Raw genomic sequence first — 27,992 nt, forward strand, 5'->3', positions numbered from 1 at the left:
TCGTTGAATAATCACAGCCGAAGCAAATCATTGGTTTTTAACGTTTTATTATGAATAGTCTTTACTACATTTTGTATTTTTTTTAAAAGTGTTAATATCAAACAAGCTCAAGCAGTATCAAACTGCTGATTTTATTATAAGGAAGAAAATGTTTTGGTGCGCCACACGTATATATTGTTAATGCTTGGCCATAACTGAGTCAGCTTCTTAACCGATTCTCTGCTGAGCAGGTCGGCTTCTTTATACAGAGACCGTTTACTCAATAACTCAACAGTCCAAAAACTATAGAAGGAAATACGAAATAAGACCGGCAAGAAAACGTGCTTTTCAAAGAATCACAGAAACTACACAGTGCACACTCACACAGTATCGTTCCTTTCACAAGAAAAATTACAAAGAACTATACAAACACTCGGAAGGACTGAAAGTGATTTATATAAAACACATCAAAAAATAAAACCGTGGTAGCTCTTCAGATCATAAATACAGTCAGTAGTAGCATTCTTTTTTGCTTTTCAACAAACATGTGCACTGCACATTAGAAACTATTTGTAAAACCCCTTTATTCGTAAAAAATACGTTTTTAAAAACTCAGATGTCCCTTTTCCCGAAGAACTTTTTGAAGACGGACTTGGTGCGTGGCCTTGGCAGGCTGGTGTAGCTCCTCAGAGCAGAATCCTGACAGGTGTCCTGCTGCCATCCAGCAGCGGCCAGCAGCGGAGGCCCAGAGCTCCTCCCGCCTGATGACTTGTCTCCAACCACAAGAGTCACACAGTAGTTGGAGCCTCTTTCCGGGCCTCCGCCTCCCGGTGTGTGCAACATGGGTTTGATCCTCTGAAACGTCGCTGAGGGAAAACGGTAGAGAGGCCAACGAAAAACATCGGTTTATGATTCCTCAGACACATTATGCATCATGTAGTTTAATAACCGCAAAACTCACCTGACGTGAAGGAGTGGGAGCGACGCTTGTTGCCGAGCCAGTCCTCGCCGCTGGAGATAGGGGAGTAAGGGGAGGAGGAGGTGTTGTCTCTAGACGCTCCAGACAGCCTGTGAGTCACTGTCTGCTTCAGACTGTCTTCATCATCATCATCATCATCATCTAGCGAGAGACAAAAGATTATCAAAAGCAGACATTACGAACAGAGAGCGGGGTACAAAAAATGAAACATTTGCTGATGTAACAGATGTGAGCTCCTGTGATGCTCCAGTTGTTTAATATGTGGTAAGACAATACCATAGCTCCCCCTAGTGGAACATACTATGCATGCAACAGCCAGTCACCATTTTCACCCATGGTTGGGGGGGGCACCCCCCCCCAAAAAAAGCAGTAAAAAAGCAGACAATACCACCTTGTATGATAAAATCATTGGAGGGAAATTAATACAAATCTTGTTTAATCGATTGCTACCATAGCAGAGTGCATCCTCTGACCACCAGTGGCTCGGTGGGGGCTACCTAGTAGCCAAGAATATAGGGTGGGGCTTGTGTTGCTAAGTGTGAATGTGTAGCAGATGCAACACAGCAGACGGCCTTACCACGGCGGCCTGCATCGGAGGAGGAGGCGGTCGACCGCTCATCCACACTCCTCAAATGACTCCGCGGCATGTGACTGAGCTCTCTGGTGAGGACAAATGTCTCCCTGGTTTGGGTGGCGCCTGGCGGTTTGCGTCTGGGGAACGTGGAGGTGACCTCACGGCGGGGGGTGCAGTGGCATTTGGCGAGACCGTGACATCCGGAGCAGAGGAAGGGCTTTCTGGGAGGTGGGGAGGGTAAACGTTTTGTTTTAATGACAAACCATTGGAAGCAAACTTTAAAACCAGGAGGAACCGTCATATCTTACAGGGAAATGGGGAGGTCTTGATCAGCGGGGACACTCGAAGACGCAGACTCACTCAGGCCTTTTAGGACATAAAAAAACAAATGAATCACATCATTGTCACATCAGTTCAGAACTAGCAAACAATAGCTCTGACATAGAATGTTTACCTGTGTTTGCTTGTATTTTCATCATCCATTTCTTCATCATGAAGCGTGAGGAGGCATTGAGCAGATATTCGGACCCGTCGCGGAGCCTGAGGGCCAAGAAAAGACGACCAGTTACACCCTCAGCCAGAGTGGTGGAACACACATCTGTCTGTATCATCTGCACGACATCATCGTCATGATTTAGTGGTGATTAAAGTCGTACCGTAGTCTACAGCAGTTGGGTTTTTTGGTGTACTCTGGTGCAGGTGAACACTCGGCTCCCATGAGGTTCAGCGGCAGGCCGCATGCGGAGCTCTGCGGCATAACACAGATTAATCACTGTTGACTTCATGCTCTCCAATTCAATTATTTATCATCTCCGTTCTCTAGGGCTCTTATTGTTGTAGCTTTTTTTTTTTCTGCTTACCCTCAGTGTATCCTTTCTGTCCTGGTAGAAGCACAAGGTGTGTCCGTATAGGACGGCATGGTAGGAGCTCCAGCCTCTGGAGGCGGCCTGTGAAAATAAGATAAGAATGTGTGCTGCTGCTGACTGCGAGCTTTACATTTGCTGACCGCGCTGGCTTACACAGAAAGCGGAGCCTTTCTTACTTTCTTTCCTCCCAGCTGCAGCTTGTGCTTCCTCTCCAGCGTTCCCTCCATAGACTGCAGCTCTGGCTTTCCACTCTGAGAGGGTTTAAATTAACACCAACGTTAAGACAAAAAGAAAAACTCCTCTCTTTGTGGTTAATCTTAAGAGTCACATTTCTAAAAAACAAAACAAAAAGAGCTTAACACATTGCAGTCCCTCTTACCAGGTTGATACAGCGCCCTCCTGTGGCCATCGAGTCTTCCTGCTTCTCCGCGTTGTCCAGGCTTTGCGAGGCTTTTCTTTGCCGACAGACGCCATCCAAGCCCATGTGAACTGACAGTAGACTCATTGATTGGTCCTGTTCAGAAAGAGAAGATTACACGGTCATCCCTGAGGATGAAATAGGAGTTGCTGATGCAGTTGTGTTCCCTTCAATATCAACACCAGAACAGGGATAAACGCTACGGTCCAACTACAGATTCAGGGCAATATATCACTGTATACATGTGATAATAGACACACTTGATATTCTATTAACATGTTTAATTTATTACTATTGCATGAATTAGGATTCTAATAAATGAGGTAGGGTGTGTTAAAGTTTCAGTTCACCCAAGGTACTAAAAAACACTTAGTCACTAACTTTTTCTTGCTTACCTCAGGTGCTCTCTAGACATGCTGATGGTGTAGGTTTTGTTTGCTCAGGTTTTAGATACTATTAAGGAGAGAGGAATGAATAGAGCTCAGTGTGGTGCTTTCTTTTTAAAGTCTTGTAACACATACCACAGTGTCTACGACTGTTTTTATAGAGGGTTTTTCATTGCTGTGTGCAAACAACATTCTGATCCCTTCCATCGTCCTGGTAAAGACATATCTCAAAACCTGAGCAAATAAAATCAAAACATGACCCCCATGCCTTCATGCCAGCAGGAATATGTTTTAATTCTGTAATTTGTGTGAACTGATCGAGTCTCAAAGGTTTCAACATCACAGTATCTCAAACGCTGACCTCACCTTCAAAGAACCTGCATGCTCATCCACCTCCTCCCCCACCTTTGCCTCCTCCTCCTCCTCCTCCTCTCTGTATTGATAGATATATCTCTGATTGTCCCCCACATCTGGCAGCTTCACTGGATCAGATGCCGTCTCGTTCACAGCCACTGAGGTCTTGCCGGCTGGTTCCCTGTTAGGAAAGGCCGCCCAGGACCTCCTGTCTCCGGTGGCCCCTTTGGGGCTCTGCTCCTTGTCATAACCCAGCAAGCTCTGAAGGTAGAGGGGCAGTTTAAACTCTGCCACGAGGAGGTTGGGTGCTGAGGCTGTGACCAGGTTCCTGTAGAGCACAGCCGAGGTCTTGGGCGAAGGTGAGCGGGACAGGGGCTCCCTGGATTGGTCTGAGGGTCTGTGGTTGGGCTGGTACATGATATCTGAGCAGATGCTCTGTCTGTAGTTAGTAGTCCGGTTCCAGATGTCCTCCAGTTCTTCTTCTTCCTCCTCAAACTGCTGGCGGTCGAGGTGGACGGGCTCTGTTTCTAGCTCCTCTGATGGAGCCGATGATGTTAAAGGGCTCCCCTTCGTTTTAGCGCAGTCTAGACCCCCCACCTCAAAGGACACAAGCCTCCCCACCACGCCTTTGGGCTGCGGGTTGTCTGGACACGGGGCCTCGGTGCAGAGCTTGATGCTGCTGGAGGTGGAGATTCCAGAGTCCACTGAGTCCTGGCGAACACTCACCGTCGACTTCAGATTCACGACCATATGAGAAGCTTGGCTCAGGCACTGAAGTCTAGGACTCTCTTCACGCACGACCTGAGGTCTCGCATGTTTATGATACTGGTGTCCATTCAGGTCTCGGATGAGCGTGTGGACACTGGGGCATTCGTGTTTATGTGCAGCTGCATTTTGGGCTTGGTTCTCATAAATAGGGAAATGGGAATGCTGGCTGGTGGCATCTCTTTCAGCTGTACTGGTTCTAACCTCTGACGACATTTTGTCCCACTCCTGTTCTGCGTACCTGTGCAGGCCGAGCTGGGTTTTAGACAGGCCGTTACTTGGCACGGTCTGATCCTCATCTCCTCCCGGGGAGAGATGAGGTTGTGGAAGGGAAATCTTTTCCACATCAGGCAGATCTTTCACCGCAGCCGCCGCGGTCCTCGTTTCGGGAAAACTGAGCTCTGCTGAGCTGTGTGTGACGACAGGAGTGGGTCGAGTCTGTTTGAAGGAGCTCAGGGCCGTGTGTCTCTGGGAGTGTGGGTCCGGATCAGTCCCTGCTCCTTTTTTGGACTCCGGTGGGGCGATGGTGATGATGTCCTGAATGCTGGGGATGAGGGTCATGTCCTTAGGTAGGTCGAAGCTCAGCACAGAGCCCAAAGAGAGGAATCTGCAGTGGCCTCTCGCGTGATTTGTGGTCGTCCCCTCCGAGACAGCATACGGAATGGTGCTGTACACTCCGGCGCATTCTGTGTCGATGTCCTTCAGCAGGGGATTCTTCATATAGGCCATAGCCTCTACCCCATCCCCACTCTTCTGTGAACTCTTCTTCCTTCTGCCTTCCTTCAGCGGCCACGTGTGCGTGTCATACGGGATCATCTCGCAGTCGTAATGAGGCGTCCCTTCCGTTTGCTCCTCCACCCCCATGATTTTCTGAATGGTGTGTCTGCGAGCGTCTCTCTTCCTCTTCCTCTTCTTGCCCATCCTCTTGAGGCTGCTGAAGATGGAGCTGCTGCCGCTCCCTGCCGAAGGGCGGAAGGTTACGCTGGCCGTCTGAGGCGCAGGCGCCGTGGAAGGTGGCGAGGGGGAGGCCAGCGAGAAAGTAGGGGAGGCTGAGGCTGCAGAGCGGCTCTTTTGGCGGGGCAAGGTGATACTCTCGTACACGGGGACCACAGCCAAGTTGCTGTCCTTGACATGCAAGTAGGTACTTACCTAGAAGGAAAGAAAAGGATATTAGGGGAGCTCTCGTGTCGTTAAGACTGTAAATGCTTCATCGCAAATAGTTAACCCCAGAGAGACTCATGCATGGAGCCCTGCAGCCCTCCGCGAGAACAAGAGCTGTTTTATGTGTTACAACAGCGAATCTGACCAAGACCATTAGCTACTTTTCGGAGACAAATATCAGCCTCTTTTCCTCCAGGTCCCACACATCCAAGAAGACAATGAATTCAGGAATGTACAAGCCTCACACAGCAATGCAAATGTATATAAATGAGCAAGACACTTAAGCCCAAAATTGCTCCCGTAAATGTGGCTACAGTATGATAGAATCTGAATTGTAAGTCGCTTTGGATAAAAGTATCTGCTAAATGACTGTAATGTAATGTAATGTAATATATACATAAAAACCCCCACAAAAGACATGAAAATGAACACAAAAGAACACGGAAACAATTGCAATTGCACACTTGCGGGACTTAATCAAAGTCATATGTGGCTGCACATGCCGTCATATGCAGCTGTAATGGCTTGACCTTTCAACTCTGTGACTAATCTCTTGTTTCTGTGGAAGCCCCAGACTATAAATCACGGTGTGCAGTCTGGGGGCCTTTCTTGAAAAGTTCAGCACCAGTTCTTTGTCGAATATTGCCTGTATTGGCGTCTGGGACGCAATTTTTTTTCATAGGAAGTGAAGGTGAGGTCACTTATTTTACACAACCGAGGCACAGCGGCGGGAAGCCGAACAAGACCAGGTTTGCATCAAGCTCGCCGTGAAATGACAGAAGGAGAAGAAAAGGGCTTCTGTCAACATTCACAGCGGAGAGAGGAGACTGTGCTGTGCTTTTCTTACTCATCACCCTCATTCTGTATCTGCCATCACTGCTCTACAGCTTTGAAGCCTCACTGAACGAGTTGAGCTCCAAAGAAAAGTTTTGATGACAGAGGAAAGTTCTGATTCATTGTCTGATTTTCAGTTGGGAATTTAACCATTTATCTGAGTTTACACAAGACAAGCTGACAGGGCAAAGTGTCTGCTGACAGATGAGGTGATTCACATTCACAATCTAAAAGATTTACACATTTGCTTTCAAAGCTTACTTAGATAAATCCTTGTTTTTAAGGCTGGAATGCATGACTCCTTTAAATCCAGTTTCTTATTCCATTTTCATTTACAGAAAAGTGATCAATACCTTCTTTTAATACACTTTAACAAGAACTTACATAACCTTTTGGGCTGGCATAAAACTATGTATTTGGTATATATTAATTGTACTTATTATAGTAACTTGTAAAAACATACAGTTACATAAAGGCAGTACATTTCTTTCTAAAAACAGAGCAGACTTTTGTTCATTAATTGGAGATCATATTATAGTATTACTACACTTCTGTCATTACGTTTGTATTTTCACAAATGGATTGTAAAATCACTTTTCCCATCCCATTGGAATGTACTTCATTAAAAACTGAATTTATTTGGTTTTGGATTTGCATTTATGACTGCAGTTAAGTAGGAAATTATGACTTTTGACAGTGAAATGGTTTGTTATCTTTTCTCACTTCTCTCACATTTACTGTACATTTTCCAGACGCAGTGACTCTCAGAGACGGTGTGAGTGCAAATATGATAGCACTTTGGCATGACTCCTTTCCCTTCACGCTCACGCCTGGCTTGCAGGCGAGCAACAGCACAGTGAAGCTGAGGACCGGCTATACCTTGTAACAAAGGTTAGTAGAACATGCTGCACCCCAGAAAACAACTGCACACAGCATGCAGTCGCAGCACACCTCGAGACGCAGCATGCAGCACCAGTTCACACCACGCAATTTACCTCGTTTGCACTCTGCCGATAAATCTTTCTCTTTCTCTTTAAACTACCAAAAGTATTTTCCAAAAGCCCCTGGCAGCGCCTCCAAAAGCTTTTAGTGGCAGAAGATTGAGGCACAGTGGGCTGAGGGAGAAAATGGAGGGAGAAGTAACACATGAAGGCCAAAGGAGAGGGAGGAGTGAACAGCAGCAGATAGCCAAAGGAGGGAGGTCCCATGCAGTGCCATTACAGAGAATTGGTGTTACTGCATTGGCCTTTTGGAAACAGCGACAAATATCATTTCCTTCAGTACTTTCGAGGGAGAAATGTATGTAGTCAACGACAGTGGTGTTTGGTGACTTTCAGTGTGAAGTAATAAATGTGTCTCTCACCCTGTGGACGGGCTCAGAGGTCTCCTCCACTACCTCGTCCGTCCCGGGAGGCGGGTCAAGCACCTGAACCTGGCTGTCCCCCTGTCCCCCAAAACTTAGGATGAGGTTGACCGTGCCCCCTAAAGAAGGGCTGCCTGGCTCTTTGAGGACCACAATGGAGGATTTGGGAGACTTTGAGGAGGGGGCCTCGCCATCCTGCGGTCCGATACTGTTCATAACCTCATACCCATCCTCGAACTGCTTCTCCTCCTGCTGCTCGGCTTGTCTGGACGGCAGCGATGAGGGTTGGCCGTCTTCTGCTGCCTTGAATTCGTCGTCATTAGCGGTGACGAATGGGGACGTATGGGACTGGTGGGCCTCTAGCTCAGGAGCTGAACTCTATGTAGGAAGCCATGGAAAGATAATTTGACACATTGGTAAATATGTACCGAATATGTACTAATCATATTTTCAATAGCAGGAAACATTAATCTTTCAGTCCTTGATTATTAAGGTTTTGAGACTTATTATGATGATTATTTAGATTATCATGATTTATCTTTGTATTAAGTTTTTTATTATCCTGTGGAACCCAAAAACTTCAGTACTGCTTCCGGCTATAATATAAGTTGTTTATACAACAGGTAAAAAATGATCTAAAAAGATTCGATTTTCGAGGACTTTATTTTTTTTTTACACCTAAGCCTGTTCCTACAATAAATGCCTCTCTGCTTTTTTACCTCTGTCAGTGGAGTGCACGCTGTGGCCTCAGAATAAATGTTATCTTGTGAAGGCCCCTGTCTGCTCTTCTTGTGGAGCCACTGTTGTTTCTGAGCCCTCCAGTGCACCGAGATCCACCCAAGCATACTCCTCAGTTCCTCCATGCGCTCTTTTACCTGCAAACACATTACTCAGGGTTTGTAAAAAACGAAAAGTAAAGAAAAACCAACAATATATTCAAGGATTCGCAGTGAGTCATCAGGCGCGCTCACCATCTGTGTGAGGTGGTGTTCTTTGTCTAACAAATTCCTCCCCGTCTCCGCCAGCTCATCAAACTCCTCAAACTTTTGCTCGATATGCATGTCCAGCTCGGCAGCGAGCGGCCTCTGGCCCTCCCTCCCAAGATGCAATGCGGTGTCTGAGAAAATGCACGACCTGGTGTCTTCTGTCCATGAGCTGTTCAGAGGAGAGGGGGGAGGTGGCGGAGGAGACAAGGAACAGGGCTGTGAGAAAAGCCATACATTCGGAAAAAAAACAAAAAAAACATGAGGATGACCAGACTCTCCCTGAAAGAACAGACATTCATCGCCTTGTCACACTCGGCCCAGGAAACGCGCGCTGACCTCCTCCGCATGTCTTAAATTATACATTTCACCAGGGAATGACAACGAGAACATCCTGTTCTTCCCATTCAAAAGACATCGTAAAGGGGAGATGTTCTCGCAAAGATCATTGCGAAAGAACGTCTGATAGAAAGGGGTCACGACGTCCCCGCGCCCTGCTTACATCATGGCGAGGTAGCTCCTGAAGAAGTCCTGGAGCTGCACGAACTCTCGCAGACGTGACCTGTTCTCCGTCGCGCTCTTGCCCAGCTCCGCCCAGCCCTCCAGCATGGCCTGGATCTTTGCCCCGAGCATGTGCACTCTCTCTGGGCACAGCTCCTCCAAGCGAGACGTCTGGTTCTCCATCTCCTTTACCTCTTCACGGATGACCTCATAGTCAATCTGTGAAGAATTACAACAAAGATCTATCATCTCCCATCATCCTCTGTATCACTCAAACAGCCTGTACCAACTGCATCTCTGTATGACTATGACCTCACCCCCATAGCATTATGCATGTCATTCGGCTACGGACTCATATGGTCTGCATATGGGCTGCCACGCTGCAGCGAGCTAGCGATCTTGACCACTTTTTCTTCTCGTCTTGACGAGGCGGTAATTAATAGCACTGAGGGTTCTCTGGGAGTAACGCTTCATAATGTTTCTCAGCTACAGCGGGCCTCGAGAACACCGAGTTGTGGATGCCTGCCTGCTGACAGCACAGTTATTTCAGTTCGGGGGGATTAGGTCATCTTTGCTCTTCAATGGTATCGAGTCCAGACGGCTGTGTGTGCGTGTGATAAACATAACACTGCCCAAAAAAATGACTCACGCAGGACTTTACCAACATCACGTCTCCAACCCTGTGACCCCCCGGACGCAGAGAACACCAGAATTGCTCACAAACGCACGCACGCTTTGAGAGCGAAGCAGAACAGTGATTCACACAAGGCGTAAATAAATATCCTGTTTGAATAATAAACTTTTGCACGCTCTGTGTGTGTGTGTGATTGCATGGTGCAGTTTACACATTAAATCAAACACAGCACAAAGCGGGGTGGGCTGGCTTTTTTTTTTTAGATGTGAGAAAATCTGGCACAACAGGAAACAGGCTGTGGAACAATGTTTTAAAGGCTAGTGCGAGAAAGAGAGGGGGGGGGGGGGGGGGGGGGGGTTGCTTCCCCTTTTTCCCTACAGAGAGCAAAGATCAATAATCCAAAGTCAATGGATTGGCGTACTAGTTCGTATTAGCAGCGGTGAATCATTTTTAATGTTTACGCCTCCTCTCACCTCCAGGTGGTCCTGCTTCTCCTGCAGAGCCTCGAGGCCGCAGCGGTCTGGCTCACACTGGACGGCCATGTCTGTTTCCTTCTCCAGGATGTCCAGGCCCAGCTCCTTGCTGCGGCATAGACACTCCTCCACATGCACCGCCAGGCTGGCGTGCTGGGGAGGCGCAAAGTCATCATGAGCACTCGTAGGATGTCATTAAGTCATTATGCCTTACTGTGTGTTATTTGTTTTCCAACGAGAGCGACATTGCAAGTTTGTGTTTTCAAATGGTGTTATGGAGTCCCTTTCGTGTGTGTGTGTGTGTGTGTGTGTGTGTGTGTGTGTGTGTGTGTGTGTGTGTGTGCTATTTTGACAATTGTTCTGCTTTCTTACCAGGAATAAATCGAATTAACGCAAAAACACTCATGCGAGGGGGAGTGGTGGCTCGTTTGGGGCCTATTAAAGTACGTAGCCACAGACAAAAGGAAACCAGATGTGGCTCTATTGGTTTGTGCAGCTGTTTGTGACAGAAGTGGACGGACTTAAAAAAAAACGTCTAAGATCATAATAACTTAACAAACATTGTGGCAACCATCGGATCTAATTAACTAGAACTAGAGCTCTCAATAGTTTGACGTAACCCGACTCCCGTCTCCGTACCTTGCTCAACAGCTCATGGATGGCCTGGTCGTGGCTCTGCGACCGGCCTCTTTCCCGAACGGTGTCATTCAGCATCTCCACGGCCTCTCGTAGTTCCTCCACAGGGTCCCCCATGCTTTCTATCAGGGGCTCCCCACCGCCACTGCTTTGGAGTCCCAGCAATGTAGGAGCTGAGGAAATCTCACTGTGAAGAGGCTGTTAGTTACAGAGCGAGAGAGAGAGAGAGAGAGAGAGCATTGTTTTCAGTCGGGTCCAAAATCATTCAAAACGATCTGTAACATCCTCTCACATGTGGTAGCTAGCCACACAGGAAGTTTGTGTTTTCAGATATTCATCACTCCCAATATTCCATTCACCATGATTGACATATTGGGTTGGTGGCAGCTCACATACAAAATATCTCAAAACCAAACCATTAGGTCGAGAGATGTTTTAATTTAGGTGGAATGACTCTTTAAATGGCACTCTCTTGGTTTCTCACCTGGCCCAGATTGTACTGACTGCTGCTGAGCTCCTGGCTCTCCTCCAGCTCCACGCGCTCCAGGAATTCTGTCAGCATTCGTGTGTCCTGCAGCTCTGAGTTCTGCTGGGTCAGGGCACTTTGGACACGATGGTACCTGGGAGACACACACACACACACACACACACACACACACACACACACACACACACACACACACACAGCAGGAATGTTTTAATGACCAGCCACACCTTAACTTTAACATATGTACAGAACAAACCTGCATCCTTCAGAAGAACCACATTACAGAGGCCGCAAGCAGCACAGAGTGCTGTTTATGTCTTCATATATCATGTGTCACATAAACATTTCCTGTACTTCAGAGCATGAAGGTACCCTGTCCATGCAGAGTTTATGTTTGAGATGGTAAAAGGAGCAATTTCAAAGGGTATTTTTTCGAGGATAAATGAGCCTTAAGTTGCTCATATGCTGTGTTAAATAATGACATCATCCCAAGTGTCTCACAGCTGCTCAGTGGGAGCCTCCACCTGCATCAGTGGTTCCTCAGACTGCACCAGTGTCCATCCCTTCCCCATCTAACACCCCCACCTATGGAAACACTTAAACTGGGCCCTTTGCCTTTCTTTATTTTCTTTGGTCAACTTGGTGTTCTTTACAGAGTCTGAACTTGTGTTTATGGACACAGGTAGGTACGCCGAGTGAACCAGCTGACTTCATGGGCAACCACCTGTCTTTTGAGGGCCAACTAGGGAGTGAGAGGCGTCCTCTTGCAAACATGGAGCCGGTGACTCTGACACACACTGACAAGCTGTGGGTGAAGTACATGTCAGGACTGTGGGGTAGACCTCACTAAGTGCTGCATGAATCACGAATGAATAAATTCGAGCCTTGCAATGAATGAGCGCATGGAGAGTATTTTGTTTCTGCCAACTTGGACAAAAAAAAGGCAGCATAGAAGTTCTTTGGCTATATATATATATATTTTTTTTGTGGTTTATGGTTGTTTATCTTAAATAAGAACTGGGGATTTGATGAATAACCTCTTCCATGTTGGATTGCAGACATGGCAAACCCAAACCTGCAACCTCTTGGAAACGCTGACAAAATTCCCTCTTCATTTCCTGAACACAGTGTCGAGCGAAACCACCAGAGTGTGATTGTTCGGATCTATAACGCGAGTCTTCCGCGATGACAGACACCAGGGAGCTAACCTGACCCTCTCCACCCTCTTCCTCTGACAAACTCACTTTCTTTCCACCTCCTCCATGCGCGCTGGCAGGCCTCGCGTGTGTGGGTGACTGTGGCTGTGGAGACGCTCCACCTCCCGCCTCAGACCGCTGAGCTCCGGGCCGCGGGCGGCCACCTCTTTCTCCAGCAGACAGCTCTCCCTCTCGGCCATGCTCATTGTCTCAGGGTCACCGGCGAGAGCAGATTCCTTCACGGAAAGCTCCACGGACTCCAGCCAGGCCTCCAGACTGCCCAGGGCCTGGAGCACTTTTACAACCTGCGCAGTACAGAAGCAGAGAGGCTAATGAGCAAGAAGTCTTGCTGCAGTCATTTCCAAGTGATTTTAGTGCACTGCCAAAACAACCAGAGGTGATGTGCTGCACAAAGAAAACAATAATAATAGGTTTTCCTAATGGAAGCAGACCATGCTCTGAACTACATCTTTTGTAATAAAAGACTCACGCTTTCCAACTAAGTCATCAATCTGGGGGGATTTGCAGCCTCTTTCCATCCCATAATCGAATTATATGGCAGCGCGATTTATATCCCTTGGATTACCCCTCATAAATTTTGGGGAATATACCTTGCAGGCTCTTCCAATTAAGATGGTGAAGATGAAAGTAAATGAGCTCCTAACCACAAGTGTGCGTGAACAGCCCAGGCTGAGGGCCAGCAGAAAGCTTCCCAATGGGAGAACTGATCCAGAATCATCTGTCATAACCATAAATTTCCCCTATAACTTCAGAGGTAAGTGGAAGCCGGGGTATGACTCAAGAGGAGTGCCTGTTGTGAGATATTTTATGAACCTTACCCGAAAACCCAGCTCCTCTGAGGCCTGCAGAAACACTGCGTTCCTCTGGTGCCTCCTCCGCAGCTCCTCCCACAGGACTTCCAGCTGGCCGAGGAACTCCTCTATCTTGGCGCTGCCCGCGTGGTGAGCGCGGACCAGCCCGTGGCCCTCCTGTTGATGGAGCGTTAGACCAATGAGAGCGTGTGGCGACTGAAGGACTGGGATTCACATTGCGAAATATAAACCTAAACTGAAGCTTAGGGCAACCAGAGATGAGATGTCAGCTCGTTATTTGATTAATACACAAACCAGGCCTGTCGAGGTGCCCAGTTGGCAAAATGTGGGGGATATTTTCATTCAAGGCATTCATCCAGTGCTCATGTTTGAAGACAAACTGTGAATACGACAGTGTGCCTTGGCTTACCCGTCTGACTACCTCTATCCTGGCCCTGTTGGTGAGAATTTCTTGCTCCAAAGCGTGTTGACACCTCCTGGCCGCCTCCAGCCCCTCGAAGCTGGCTATTGAACACACCTGTGTGGCCATGGACACATTGTCTTTCAGCCAGGACAACGTCTGAGATGGAAAGGGGAGCGAACCGGGGAAGAGACAAACAGATTAAAAGAGGAATTTGATTAACGGGAGAACAGGAGAGAGGACATTTAGATGCCACAGGGAAACACAGCGACCAGGATCCAAGGAATGTTCCTCACACAGTGGCACACCAGTCGGTGCACAGTCACGGCTGAATGCATGACCGATTTTGTCTCATATGAAAAAATGTGACATAATGTCTGTGGCCGGTTACAAGACAAGGGTGTTATAGCTGACGTGCACAACTGCAGCGCTGACAATCCATAGCAATAAATACTGAGGGTGAGGTCACACGGTTTTACTCAAGATGAACCATTTTTTGTTTGAACAAAGCATGGAGACGGTGTTGAAAGGTTGTCTTCTGGCGTAAAAGAGGTTGGGTCACCTTGTCGGCAGACACGGTGAACTTCTGGAGCTGTGTGTGAAGCTGTGGGTGGCCTCGCGGGGCGGCGGCAAGCTTGGGCTCTGCTCTGGGCTTCCTGCTGCTGCAAAGAAAACACAGACATGTGACTCCAATTATGACTTACATAAAGACCTCTCATTATGTAAGTGGCAGAGAGAGAGAGAGAGGGGGAAGTAGAAGCCAGGCCGAAATGTCACCTTTCCCCCTTCAATTGATGTCTGACGATGACATCATTGACAGAGGCAGGGCCGTCTCCCGTGGGTGAAGAAGTGTGGTCCGCTGACGGCTGCTCCTGGCTTTGTGTTCTCCTACCGATGCCCCATTCAACAGTACTCTGTGGACAAAAGAGTCAAAGTCTCCGTAGGAAAAAAAGGAAAAAGAGCAACAACACAACATGGGAGTGACGTTCTGTGTTTTTCTTTTGTCAGTCGCCCATCCAATAAATGTTGACTGGATGCATAAACATCTCAAATGGAGGATTTTATACAGGGAGCAGTCACAAGACAATGAGGCGTGGCTGTGTAGCTCATCTGCTAATGTGAACGTTACAATGCGGCTGGAGGCCGGACAACGTGGACAGCTGCCCAGAGTAAAGAAAAGCCTCTCCTGTAAATGACACAAAGCATACTCTCTTACAAAAGGTTGGCCCGTCTCCGTGAAATAACCCATGCTGAGCTAAAGATGCAAGCTTTGTCTGTTTAACAGCATCACAGTGGGCAATAAAAAAACACTAAAGATGGCAGTGAAAGTTTAAATATGTTATAATTGCTTCATGAATGAACACATTAGGTCTAACATGGTTGCCAACATGTGCTATACCACTCTGGTGACTAAAACAAGCCGATGCAGTTGGAAATATGAGCCATTTTTAAAATCCCCTATCCCCAACTGTCATTAAATAGCAGCAGTGTTTTTTCAGCCTTAGATACAGATTTCCATAGACTGTTCGCTCTTACTCTGTTTAGAACTATGCAGTGGAGTTTGTAGCGAGGTCAATGCATGCGTTGTAGACCTTGTCTATGTGCAAAAATAAATTAAAGACGTCAACGGCCACTAAGCCCCTTTTTACGACAATCTGAGTGCTTTAAAGGTTGGCCAAAGGACTCTGCAGCGGGGTTTCCAAAGAGAGCTGCGTGGATCTGGACCGTTACAGAGAACACAGTGGGATGACGGTTGGTCTAGTTACGGACAGCAGTCCACTGCAAACATCTCCAACGTTGTACTGCAACAGGTTCCAACAGAAGTTATTCAAACGTGTTTTTTGTCTCTTTTCATTACATTTAAGGTAACTGTGTATCATTTAAAACCACCAACCAAGGTTTTAAAAAGAACTTTCTAAGTCAGGTTCTCCTTGTGTTGCTCACCAACATTGGCTGGCATGAATATGAAACAATGAAATTAACTGTGAATTTAGTAAAACATTCTCTTATGCTGACATTTCTCTGTCTAACTATATGAATAATGCAGACGGAGCTGTGTTAATTATTCTATATAACATAATGTCTTTTTCATATGCCAGTAAAAACAGTGCTGACACAAGTAAGGCCTCTGCAACAATCAGCAAGGCAAATATGCATCTGTCAATGCTTTCACTTAAAAAAAAAAAGAAAAATCAAAAAGGCTGAATTTACACGGCGGCCAAAAAGCACAAAACAGTCATTAATAACGGTGTTTTATGGAGTAGCTTTGATTTAACCAATGTTATTTTCTGACTGGGCTTATAGAAGAAGTGAGTCAGAGTGCTGGAGAAAAGTGTCGCCTCCAAAATTATGCGAGAGATGCCGTAATTTAAAGAGGTCTAACATCATTTACTAACATGCCAGTCATTTTATAGACCGTTCTGAGTTTCATGGCACATTGTCGGCCCATTTCTTTGCTGAAGCTGCAGTAGGCTACTAACAAGCTACTGTGATTCATTTGACATGGCTGATAACCATCAATGACGTCTCCTCCCCAGATATCTGCTTCTGTCCTTCATCCTTCCCAGTGGCTTCCACTCTAAACAACTCATGCACTCAACATCCGTATGAAAAATAATGATGTCTACCACAGCCAAAAAACATTGTCGTTTAATGATTCGCTGTCATTTTCAGTGGTATTCTGTGTTTTAGACCTCATGCAATCGTCTCCTATTCCAGCATTCTTCTCCCTGTCTTGGTGCTGTTGATTCTTATCTGTTCTCTACTGATCTCCTCTTCCCCCCCGTGTGTCTTTCTGCAATGTGCTATGAAGTGATGTCAGCCAGGAACTATCACTTAGCACCAAGCTCATCTGGTCTGCAGCCCCGGCGTCTGGCTATAATTACTCAGAGAAACAGACGATAGCCATGTTTACTTCCAGTGACAAGAGGCCATACTACTGCTAACACAGACATGGACGTATAGATGCATGTTATAATGCATGTACCCATATGCATGCAGACAATAAAAACCTCTTTGCCGTTACTTTTAATCTACTGAGTCAAATTGCACCAGAGGAGGAGAGACTGCCAGAAAGAGAAGTGTGTGTGTTGGCATGTCTGCAGAAACACTGAAAGTGCTGTCTACCAGCACATATGCAAATGCCTCAGAGTCACTATCGGCCCACAAACCTGTGCAACTGCAAATCGTACCTTTTAAAAATGATGTAGTCGGGGGAACAGAGTTAAAGTAAGGTATCTAACAAATTGCTTTTACTGTTCAAGTTGTGGTCAAACAGTAAAAGTAAGTTTCGCCTTTTGGGCTCCGGGGTTTTGTTCGGGGTGTCTTATTAGTCCTTCCACAAAGAGTAACAAGAGGGACTCCGACAGACAGAGCACCCAGGTGACTCCCAGCTCCCAGTGCAATAAAGGCGACAAGCTCAGCGCCTGCCTGCTGGCGTGATGGTTTCCTGTCACAGGTGGCGAGGCTGCGGGGCCAGTTAAAGCCTAAAAACATGAGCAGGGAAATAAACGGAACCAGAACCACAAGGAGAATGGAAAGAGTAAAGTCTTCTCTCATCCGAGCATCTGGGCGCTTTTTCACTGGGCAAAACGAGGCCGGAGGCTCAGCAGGGACTTCACATGAGCTCAGGGTCAATAACGGGAGGGTAGCGTTGCATCATGGGATACCTCTGGACTGAACACAAATAGCCACTGTGCATTCACTTGCGGATTGTAAAGAGATTTAATGTGCTAACTTAAAAGCCTAAATATACACATAATTACTGGTTTTTAACATACCGCACACTTACGTTTCTGGATAGACTTCTAAAAGACGCCAAAGGTATTTCCTCGTAAGTTTATGAGCAGTGGGGTCACTATAGGAGCGCCCACATGTTCAATAAAGTGCTGGTAGGCCTCCGAGATGAGGAATGTCGTGTCTGAGGAATCCACATGCTCTGCAGATTATCCGCTCACCCCAGACTGACCCACGGGTCATCTATTAATATAGTATTAATCCAATGACTGTGTACTTCTGTTAGAGCGGTTGAAAGCCAAGATACTATTCTTCTGTAAAGTTTTCGGTCGGAGGGGAAGGCTTATTTGCACTGGCCCACCGTGCAGCTATGTTGTACAGTCACGGCTTGACATTTTTCATGGAAATTTGTGGAATTCTTGTGCCAGACCTCCAAAAGCTCTTCCTGTGACTCCTAAAGGCCAAGATTCAGAACATTTAGCGACTGGGGTTACAGTGAGGAGATAGAGAAGACTGGTATAGGAAACGTTACATATTGCTCTGTTCTCTACAGCACTGGTGTTTGGGTTTTAGACTCACACTGATTTTCATCCTAACGGGCTTCCTCACAACTCGTACCTCAGATGATGTTATTAAGTACAACTAACTAGCTGGGATGGAAAACCAGCAGGTTGTTGGGTGCCAAGACTGGAAGCCACTGCTCTATAGCACATCTGACAGACCATAAAAACACTGTTATTTAGGAAAAGAATCCTGCCTAAATAGTAAATCAGCTATTTTCCAAACCAAAGGACAAAGTGCGTCACTTTCTGCAGCCACAGAAGTCGTAGGACTTGAAGGGGCTGATGGCGCTGTTCTCCCAAGAGCCACAGTGTGGTTTCTCCTGTAATAGAATGAAATACCGAAAGCTACTTACCACGCAGCCTTTCAGGCGATTCTGCTCCTCCTTCACCTCCTTTACCATGATCCTTTGCGTCTCCGTTCCCACGCTGCACTGGGGTTCTCGGGCTGGTGTCAGGGGGTCGGCATCTTCCCTGGTGAAAGCGGAGCCAGTGGGAGGGAGTGCGGTCCTGTCAGGCCTGCAGGAGGAGCAGAGCGGGAGGTTACTGTGGTGCTGACAGCAGAGCTCCAATTATGGCTCTGAAGTTTTCCACCAGTGTTTGTGTTATTTGGTTTAAATAGTTATGAAACGCAGCTGATAAGACAGACGAGATGATGTAATATTTGGATCTAAAGATAGCCCGCCGACATGAGAGGCTCTCGGCCTGAAAAATGTTTTGGAAAGCAGGAGACGATGGAGATGGATGTCAGAACTGTGGCCTTGAGTTACTCCTGACTGTATTCATCATAAAAATGGAAAGTGTTCAATCTTCTCTATATATTCATGGTCCCCAGAGGATATATCTATATATATATAGATATATCCTAATGATTTTAATAATAATAATACAGCACTTTATAAGAAAAAGGCCCTATTTTGGACATTATTCCAAAGAATGCCATGTTTCACTATGCATACAGCAAAGCTGCAACAAATGTCAATAAGTCAGTATGGACCGCAGTGTACAATCAGTATATAAATACTTGCAGCTCGGTTCCCATTTCACCACAGCATTTAAATGTGTACTCATTAAGTAGATATTGGTTCTGATGGTCTGAAAAGAGTCTAATGATGTAAAACTCTGGACTCTTACTGAAGGCTATTAAAGCAGTAAATTTGTTTTACAAATGCAATAAAAATAGCAAAATATTCTTGTAAACATGTTGTATCTCAGATTCGGCAGACTATACACGGCATTGACGGCATGATTTTAATAGTGAGAAAAAGAACAGACCGTGTTGCCAACTTGAATCAGTATCAAGACATTATTCACCCAGAACAGTAATCAAACACATGGTCAAATTCCAAAGCAGTGCAGAAAACTGAACATTACAAACTAAACCAGTGGGTGGTGAGTGACGCTCTGCGTGGTGGTTGGTCTCCAGACGTCCAGACAGACCGGTCCTTGACTTTGCTTATAATTTTTCAGTGATTCAAACCCAAATTCAACAAGGTTAATCAAGAGAGAGGGAGAAAATCTTTATACAAACGTCAAATGGAAAAGGCTTTTTATGTAGGGTACCAGAAGAGTAATAACAGAAAATTACAGTTCCAGCTCAGTGGAAACCTGTGGAGGACCAATTACCGGGTGAAACGGCGCATGTACTCCCAGGGCCACCAGAGTTGTTGGTGGTGTGCTTAGCCTGCTGTCTCACCTGAAGACCTTCTGAAGAAGCGCCCAGCAGTCCTTCACCTCGCTCTGCTTCTGTGCGACGCCGGCAGCCAGGGCAGGATGCAGATTAGACACCTGGGACACGCTCACATCTAGCATCTAGCACACACAGGCCTGTAGGTTAGGTAGAGAAGGCTTCTGCAACACACCGTCAGCATCTGATAATGCAGTGCTGCTTTGAGTGAAAGATAAATACAAAGATTCCCACCATGATTTGACTGGCGATGTCGCGTATTTCTCTATCTCCAAAGCTGTCCAGCTCTTTGGACGCAGATATGCTTTTCCACTGAAAGAGATGGTATGTGTCAGTAAATGTGAGCAAAATGTGAACCTCAGATCTAATTAGAAAAAGAAACCATTAAGCTGCCAGGGAATTGTACCATGTTATTAATAGCAAACAAGGTATTATCGGCTTGTTGGTAGAAGGAGGACACCTCCAGTGCTAGCTGAAGATTTTCATGGTGGCTTTTCAGATGAGACTGGACCTTCAGCCACCTACACGGAGAAGACGACACACAAATCAGTCTTAGATGGAAGACGTTTCATTCAGCACACCAGTTCAACGTGAGGGACATTTTAGGTGTACATTTTGTTGATGTGTTTCCTCTTGCTGGAGATGTTTTTGACATCTGTCTTCCCTTGTTTCTCCAGCTTTAGGGCCAAGTGGTTGATCTCCTCGTGGAGGTTTCTGTATAGCTGCTCGTCCTGCAGGGAAACAGGGGGAACACAATCCAACTATGACCTCAGCTGTCTTTGCCATACACCCTGGGAGACAAATAATAGTCAGCCATGGATAAATGACTGTGAAACCTCTGCAGAATTGGATTATAAACTATTAACATATGGGAATGTGGATATTTATTACTTCAAGAATGTTGTATAAAGGTTTTTCTTCTTTTTTTAAAATCAATGTTCTGTTAATTATTATTGTATCTTTAGCTTGTTCCATTACGACACTCACCTGCTTCAGATCTAAAATTCTCCTGGTCAGCTGCATTTTGTCAACATTTCCCCCCAGGACGTTCACCAGAGACTGCTCCTCTTCCTGCTGGCACACATAAAAGTCAGTGTTTATAGCTCCCATTAGTTCTTTTCAGAGGCACCAGGATTAAACCACATCAGCCCCGCTACCAAGATGCTGAGCAGAAACAGCCTTCAGCATTAGGTGAGGACTTGATACTAATGCACAGAGGAAAGGATGAGTGGAACTAAATGGAGAATGCAGTCTCCTCTGGGGATGGATGTTTTATAGACTTCATAAGCTACAGCCTCCATTACATTCCCACCACTCCATTATCAATCATTAGTTCCCTTGTGCCAAACATGACCAGAAAGATAAACACAGAACTAAAACGCAGATTGCTTTTTGATAATGACAGGCAGATGTTTTACACCGGTAAATATACACAAACAAGACACGTCTTCAGGATACTGAGCTAATTTCCTGTATTAGCAAGTACTGTTTCTTTGCACCAATTATCTTGGACGACTGTTGATCAGAGCTGCATGTCCAGTCGTATCTGCCTCTGGGCCAACTGTTTTTGGTTTTAGCTGTTACAGTCGGAGAGGTTTATTGCGTTTGTGTTTAGATAAATGGGGAAAGGAGGGGAAGAGATTTGAGGAGGTGGTCAAAATTAGAATCAGAATTATGAAAAAGGGTGAAATGTCTGTGAAATTCAATTGAAAGGGCATACAAATAAAAATAATAAGTATTCATTTGTAAAACTTTTCCAAACTGCACAAATTGATGAAAAACAACCAATATCATTGAAAAATGCAAAGTTGAACTATGGCTCTGAAAATGATGAAAAAATTGGTCTAAATAGTCACCCTTCTGCATTTAAATCCACTTCTACACAACAGAAAAAGACAGGAATGTTTTTCTTTACCTTCTCTTTAATCCACGCCTCCAGCTTGTCCACCTTTTTGTTGAACTCCTGCAGGATCTTGGCTCCACCCAGGGCCCTCGTCTGGTTTGCAGCCGTCTGTTTCAGGGTCTGCCACTGGTCCCTGAGCTGGCTGAGCTGCTTCTTCACCAGATCAGAGGTTGGATTCAGCTTGCAGATCAACTGCTCACCCATCTTTTGAAACAGAAAGTCGATTCTCAGTTTAGGTGTATCTCAAACGGAGCCGCCAGACTAACAGAGGGAAGTGGCCGAGTGCATTTGAAACCTCAAGTTTGTCAGAGTCATTGCTTATGTGCCAGCAGGCTTCACAGATGTTGGAAAACAGCCATTTATTTCTTGGATATACCCTTGAAAAAGTCTCCTGGTTCTGGGTGGAGGTTAATTATCAGCAATGTACCATTTCCAAACATTTTCTCCTGAGCGAGAAAGTTTAAACTGGCTTGACAGAGACGTCTGGAACACTGAAAGTCTGCTTTTCTCTCTGGTCTACTGGAAATGCCTACGAGGCCATTATGTTAGGTTTGCATTCAGATCTCCATTACCTGTCAAAAAAGTTTAAATAAACATTTCAGTTTGAGTGTGGGTTGGTGTGAAGTGCTCGCTCTGGCAACTTGGTAATATTTCAGTTTGAGTCCGTCCCCGTGTCGATTCTTTTCCTCACCTGGTTGAGTTGAATTAGGGTGTTCTCAAAGTCTTTGAGGTCTCTTTGAAGCGTCTGTGAGGCTTCCTCCCAGTCCTGCAGGGGGCAGCGCTGAATGTTACATCCGTCCTTCAAATCCTGCAGCTTGCCTTTGATCCACGCCTCTGCCTTCATCACAAACAGACACAAATGTTTAGGATGTGCTCCACGCTGTGCACCTCATAGTCAACCAGTTACGTCTGTGAATAGACCTGATTCAGCTGTTCGATGTTATTGCCCTTTTAATTTAAAGGTGAATGGGATAATGTATCAGCTTTAGAGATTATATAAATATTATAGTCAAATAACATGGCTGAGGATGGCTTCATTCGTGCATGTATAAATGTTGTATTTGTGGATATATTTGCATGGATCAATATTACTCATGGAAACGTAAATGATTCCTTTTGCAGCATTTTCTATGAAATTCATATCTGGAGCTTTCACAACTGAGGCTCATCTGCAGCCCCGCTGGTTGTGAGACGTGGACTCTCGACAAAGCGGTCGTCACAGTGGTAAACACAGTCATATTTCTGCTCATGAGGGGAGCAAACAGGCCACATTTTCTTCCCTGACTCAGAGTAACACGGAGCCTCAGACACATCAAGAGCAGCCCTTTGTTCTCCGATGTCATGTTATGCAGAGCAGAAGTTTCTCTTGGCGAGCGCCTGGGCTCCGTTGCATAAGGCTTTGTCTTGCGGAGCTGCCTTTTCTGGCAACATCTGTCGGGAGTGAGAAACTTGCGAGCCAGGTGGCCAAAGTCAGAAAGTGTTGGAAAGTACAACATGTTTGTTTTCGGCAAAGAACTCAGTGTGGAAGTGATTGACCCGCCCAAGTGAAGTCACAATAATTGAACGGATTAATAAATCAACTCCGGTTCTTCCGCTTCTCAGACGGATTCCAAGCGAGTCATACAATTGATGCTTTATTTTCCACAGTGTTGCTATTATGTAGAATGTCAACTAACAGTTAAGCACACAAGTGAGTTGTTATTTCCCAAGGAATTTAGTACAACTGACGATGAATAATACACTCTAGAGTCAGCCTTTTTGGATCAATAAAACATCAAGACCACACATGAAACGGCCTCTAAACAACTTTTTGCTCCAGAATAAAATGTGATGTCACTTCTCCTCAGAGAGGCCAGTCATTAACTTTACATGAACCCCCCCGGTGCAGTGGAGGCATTTCTGTGTTGAACAGAAGGAAAAGAGCTTGACAAAACAGGCCTGCCCCTATCTCCTCACACTGGCTCCCATGGCTTTATAATGACCTCATACAGGAAGTCCATGATTCGCTTGTTTTTTTCCTGTCCGCTCTCCACAACAATTGTCTGTTTATCAAAATGTACAGTAAGGCCTCAGTCAGGCCACAAAGAATAGACTGCTAATGCACGCAGTTCAGATTGTATCACCGCCTCTGCTTCTTTTGTGAGAAAGAAATGTATGGCCACACAGGGAAACATGGCTGCAGTCAACACAGACCAGATTTTAAAATAAACTCCATGTTTGTTGATCATAATCTGTAATCAGAAACCAGCCTTTTTCAGTTCTGCTTTTTGTTACTACAGGCTTCAAAGGAACCCAATTTTAGCATCTTAACTGGAAAACAAGTGTGCACATCTAAACTGTTTACCAACAAGCCACATTTCTAGTCCCTCTGGTAATACAACTCGGCCCCCGAAAAGACTGCGGGAGCGGAGGATTCTCGACTTTCTCTGTCATGAGAAGGAGACGGTGAAAGGCGAGATGTTTTGCAGAGCAGCCTCGGAGACAGATGGCCCTCAGCGGGCGCTGTGCTTCTCCATGTGGTGACCTGCTTTGCTCTCCTCGCTTGAAACACTAGGGGCCTTTAAAAGTCTCTCTCTGGAAAACTCACTTCCACTTCGACAGCGATGTAATACTGAAATAACACATTTTCATCAGCGATAGTAGTAAACCAAATCCCTGTAAAACAAGCAGCTCCCCAGGTACCAAAACCCCTGGTTGTTTAAAATACTCTCTCAAATACAGTTTAAATACAAAAGGCTGTTTCCTCACAAAGCAAAAGAAATGCAAACTCCACTTAAGAGCAAAGGGGATGCTAAGCTTGTTAACATTAACGACGTGCTACAGGGCCTGTTTTCAACACATACATACATCATATGTTTCCTGCAGCTGACACGTCCTAAATGAATTTCTGATTGCTGGAAGTAAAAAGCCTATCACTCGGACGGCTGATGACGAAGCCAACTGCCGGACAAAATGTCCCTCGACCGAACTCGCAGAAAAATGTCCTCGTACACTGGGGTGGACGCAGCGATGAGATAACACAGCCAGTTGTGCTGCTTGGCTGAGTCTCTGCGGGCCATAGGCGTGAAGAGATGGAGCCAAACAATGATCTCATCCTGAAATAATTGCTTCACTTGTGGCGGTTTCCCCTCCCTCTCTTCCCTCAGCCGAACACAAGCTCACACACAGTTCTCAGGACAAAATAAGAACCAGTACATATTTAGTTCTCCTCGCAGGGTCCCTGTGACAGGCCGCTTCCATTCCGATTTCATCTCAGCAGTGTAACTTGTTGTTGCTTCTGAGATAAACCCACTCCAGCTACTTTTGATCAGCATTTTTTTTTTTTTTTTACATCAGAGGAGATGAGAGATAAGTTACTCTGGTTTAATTTAAAAGGGTTTAATACACCTCCATCTGCATATTCTGTAAAAGTGGAGTGGAAAAGTGCATCCTCCTCAGAAAGTTTTAGTAGTTTCCAAAAATATGAGGGAGCTGTGCAGTTCCATGCATGTGACATTTTACCTGCAGTGCTTCCTTGTTGAAGAGCGAGTTGCGCTGAGTGAAGCAGTCACTCTGGGACGTAACCGCTGCTGACGCTCCAATCTGTGCGTGTGGATGACTTTCTCTTCTTTGAGGCTCTTTCTGCTGCGATTCAGGCACCGAGATCTGTGTGAGCGCACAACAAAAAACGACATCAAAGTGTTGAAAACACGATGGCTGCAACAATAATTAAATAAAACCAGACACCATATGATGCTTGCCTCTGATAAAACTTTCTTTTTACCATCCAGAGACATAATAAACTTGTCTGACACCCAAGGTCCCTCTTAACAAAGGCCCACTGTCAACACTACGTGAGATGAAATGAAACACGACTGGCACCAGTCGAGCATTCCCGCTGCTCTCCAATCAGGAAACATCTGGGCACATGAAGGAAGCAGGAATGGACAGATCCTTGGTTGTCTGACGTTTTTTTTTTGCTGTCATCCTTACATGTAAACACATCACCTTGAAAAGGATTTTGGTAGATCATGTCATACCTGAACAGGTAGAAGCACCACCACCTTCTCTCGTGTAATTATGACAATTTTTCAGGTATTTGTATGAATAACACATGAGAAGGAGGAAAAGCAAAGTATTGTTGTGGTTACAGAATAAGAGGCGATGTAGATGAGTGCTGTAGTTTTTTTTTGTCCTAAAAGGGGAAATGAGGCCATTGCTGTGTCAGTGTGTTATTATAAGCAGCCTCCATGAGGACTTCAGCAAGCCTTTTCTTTTGTTAACATCTTCCCTGACCTCATGTTTTCCAGTGGGCCCTGCCTCTGCACGGTCTGCTGTAACAGAGCACTTCATCCACAACACACACCGATGACTTCAACGAGAAACAGGCCAAATCCAACAGCCCATTGACTTTAAACAATATCCTACAATATATGTGCTATTTTTTCCTCCTGTGGAATGTTTCTTTAATATATTGCAGTTAAACAAGAGGACACAACAGGCTGTTTGTGTGGCGTTCAAAGACACGCAGCTCTCACAACTTAACTGGTTTTCCACCTCTGTGTGACTTATGCTCCAAATGTATAACATAATAAACTGGTTAAGTTTGGCGAACAGAGCATATGACTTCACTTCCTAAACTCCAAGAGATCAATTCCACAGCGAGCTAACGTTATAAAGACCGCACTGTCTCACAGCGAAACAAATGCAGTCCGAATAAAGTTGGGAAAAAAATAGCACAAATCTCAAAAACTAAACACAATATCAATATAAAACAAGCATATATTTTAGGCTTAATATGACAGTCTGAGGCTTTTTTCATTAAACTTCTCTTTACTGAGGTAAAAACACACAAAGTCATTTTCACTGAAGCTAGCTGTTCGTCATTTTAATTTAGCAGTTAGCTAACGTTAGCATCTTAAGCTACCTGTTGGACGGGTTTCTCTCCGTTCAGTTTCTGCCTGGTTTGTCCCTGCGCGGGCTGAAGGTCATCGCTGCTGTCTTTTCTGAGTAAAACCTAAAATATTAAGCGAAAAATGAGCAGACGGTAGTGCTGTAAATAAGCCGTAAATAAGTCGAACAAGCTGGACAGGAGGACGGAAATAGTGGAAGGCAAAAATAATATCTAGGATTCATAAAGCAAATATATATCGATCACGTTCTGTTGGGGTAAGTAACATTTGTGAAACAATATGTCATAAAACCGATACCTCTGAAATATTTTATGATGAAATGAATAACCACCGTGTGTTATTGGTAGTTTTTATCACATACACTGCTAAATTGTATGTTGAAAGAAATATACAAAATGTCTACTTTTCATGCTGAGTTTGAGGTTAATGTCTTTGCTTGAAAGAAGAGGATTTTTAACAAAGATAATGTTACACATATCTTTAAAGATATGTATAATCTACCTATATTTTTTGTTTATTGAGTTTTTTCATTGTACTGCAGTATTGAAAGAAATCCCACCTCTGTGTGATAATGTGTTATTTCCTTGGTTATTATATTGGCATATTTGCATTAGTAAAGTGTGTCCTGTACCTTGAAGTGAGAACTGGGTTTATTCTCACAACTCACTCCCACAATCCTGGGCAGATGTGGATCTGATGTGCTGCTCACATTGTTGTTGTTATTGTTGTTTTCAGATGTGGACCCTGTGATGGAAAGCTGTGACACCTTGTTCTCTGATGTGTCTTTACTCCCAGAGATTGTAATCTTCTTGATGGACCTGGAGACCGCAGAGGGAGAGGCAACGTTCTGGTTCAGGTCGTCCTCAGCCGCCATGTCCTCCTGCTTGTGCCTCACTGGTGCTACCTGCTTGGCGATGGGCGAGACGAGACAGGGGCCGTGCGCGCAAACCTGAGACCGACTGAGGTAGAGCGAGTTCAGGTTGTGTTGTAGAGTGCAGTTATCCAGACTCTGGCTCTGCAGATAACTCTGTGTAAACTCCTGGCATTTTGGCACTGCCGGGACTGACAGCCTGGTCCCAATGGTGAAGGGCTGGACCTTCCTCACAATGCTTTCAGACATTGCTGGCAGTGTCCAGGTGAGAAAAAACAAAATATGCTAAAGTCCAAAATGGGAATCGAAAAAAAAGAAAAAAGAAAGTCTTGTCACATCCCTTTGTACACTCTCTACACTAACCAGCTCTGCTCGTCCGGTCTCTGTTCAACAGGCAAGTGGAAGGCTGAGCAGAAGTGGAGGGAGAACTCAGTTCTCCACCTTCTTGTGCATGTTGAGAATGCACAGCACACAGCCCAGGACGGCTTCCTTGGACTCCTGGGATCGAATGCGGTCCCAGAC

General features: G+C 45.5%; 1 protein-coding gene across 6 annotated transcripts; it reads right to left on the reverse strand.

Moving 5' to 3' along the window:
- Positions 1-30: 30 nt before the first annotated feature.
- LOC137883701 (uncharacterized) lies at positions 31-27,893 on the reverse strand. 6 transcript variants are annotated; one of them, XM_068725288.1, is made up of 33 exons: positions 27,231-27,893; positions 26,614-26,703; positions 25,209-25,352; positions 22,399-22,545; positions 21,720-21,911; positions 20,792-20,875; positions 20,417-20,535; positions 20,211-20,325; positions 20,039-20,116; positions 19,814-19,929; positions 18,474-18,636; positions 14,600-14,736; positions 14,385-14,484; positions 13,832-13,981; positions 13,429-13,578; positions 12,638-12,894; positions 11,391-11,526; positions 10,910-11,104; positions 10,271-10,423; positions 9,165-9,382; positions 8,651-8,834; positions 8,399-8,554; positions 7,680-8,057; positions 3,569-5,470; positions 2,778-2,912; positions 2,575-2,649; positions 2,393-2,479; positions 2,189-2,280; positions 1,987-2,072; positions 1,841-1,898; positions 1,536-1,753; positions 941-1,099; positions 31-845 (listed from the first exon to the last, which is right to left on the reverse strand). In XM_068725288.1, exons 1-33 carry the CDS (start codon positions 27,717-27,719, stop codon positions 592-594), a joined length of 7,017 nt encoding a protein of 2,338 aa, XP_068581389.1. In that variant the 5' UTR covers positions 27,720-27,893; the 3' UTR covers positions 31-591. The 6 variants fall into 6 exon arrangements, with proteins under 6 accessions (XP_068581389.1, XP_068581398.1, XP_068581407.1 ...); XM_068725297.1 differs by having other exon boundaries at positions 14,385-14,481; positions 20,792-20,878; XM_068725306.1 differs by having other exon boundaries at positions 1,539-1,753; positions 20,792-20,878.
- Between the last annotated feature and the right edge of the window lie 99 nt (positions 27,894-27,992).

The sequence above is a fragment of the Cebidichthys violaceus genome, unplaced genomic scaffold (genome assembly GCF_023349555.1).
Source record: "Cebidichthys violaceus isolate CVI_PGR_0920_01 unplaced genomic scaffold, fCebVio1.0.p SCAF_10, whole genome shotgun sequence".
NCBI classification, from domain to species: Eukaryota; Metazoa; Chordata; class Actinopteri; order Perciformes; family Stichaeidae; genus Cebidichthys; species Cebidichthys violaceus.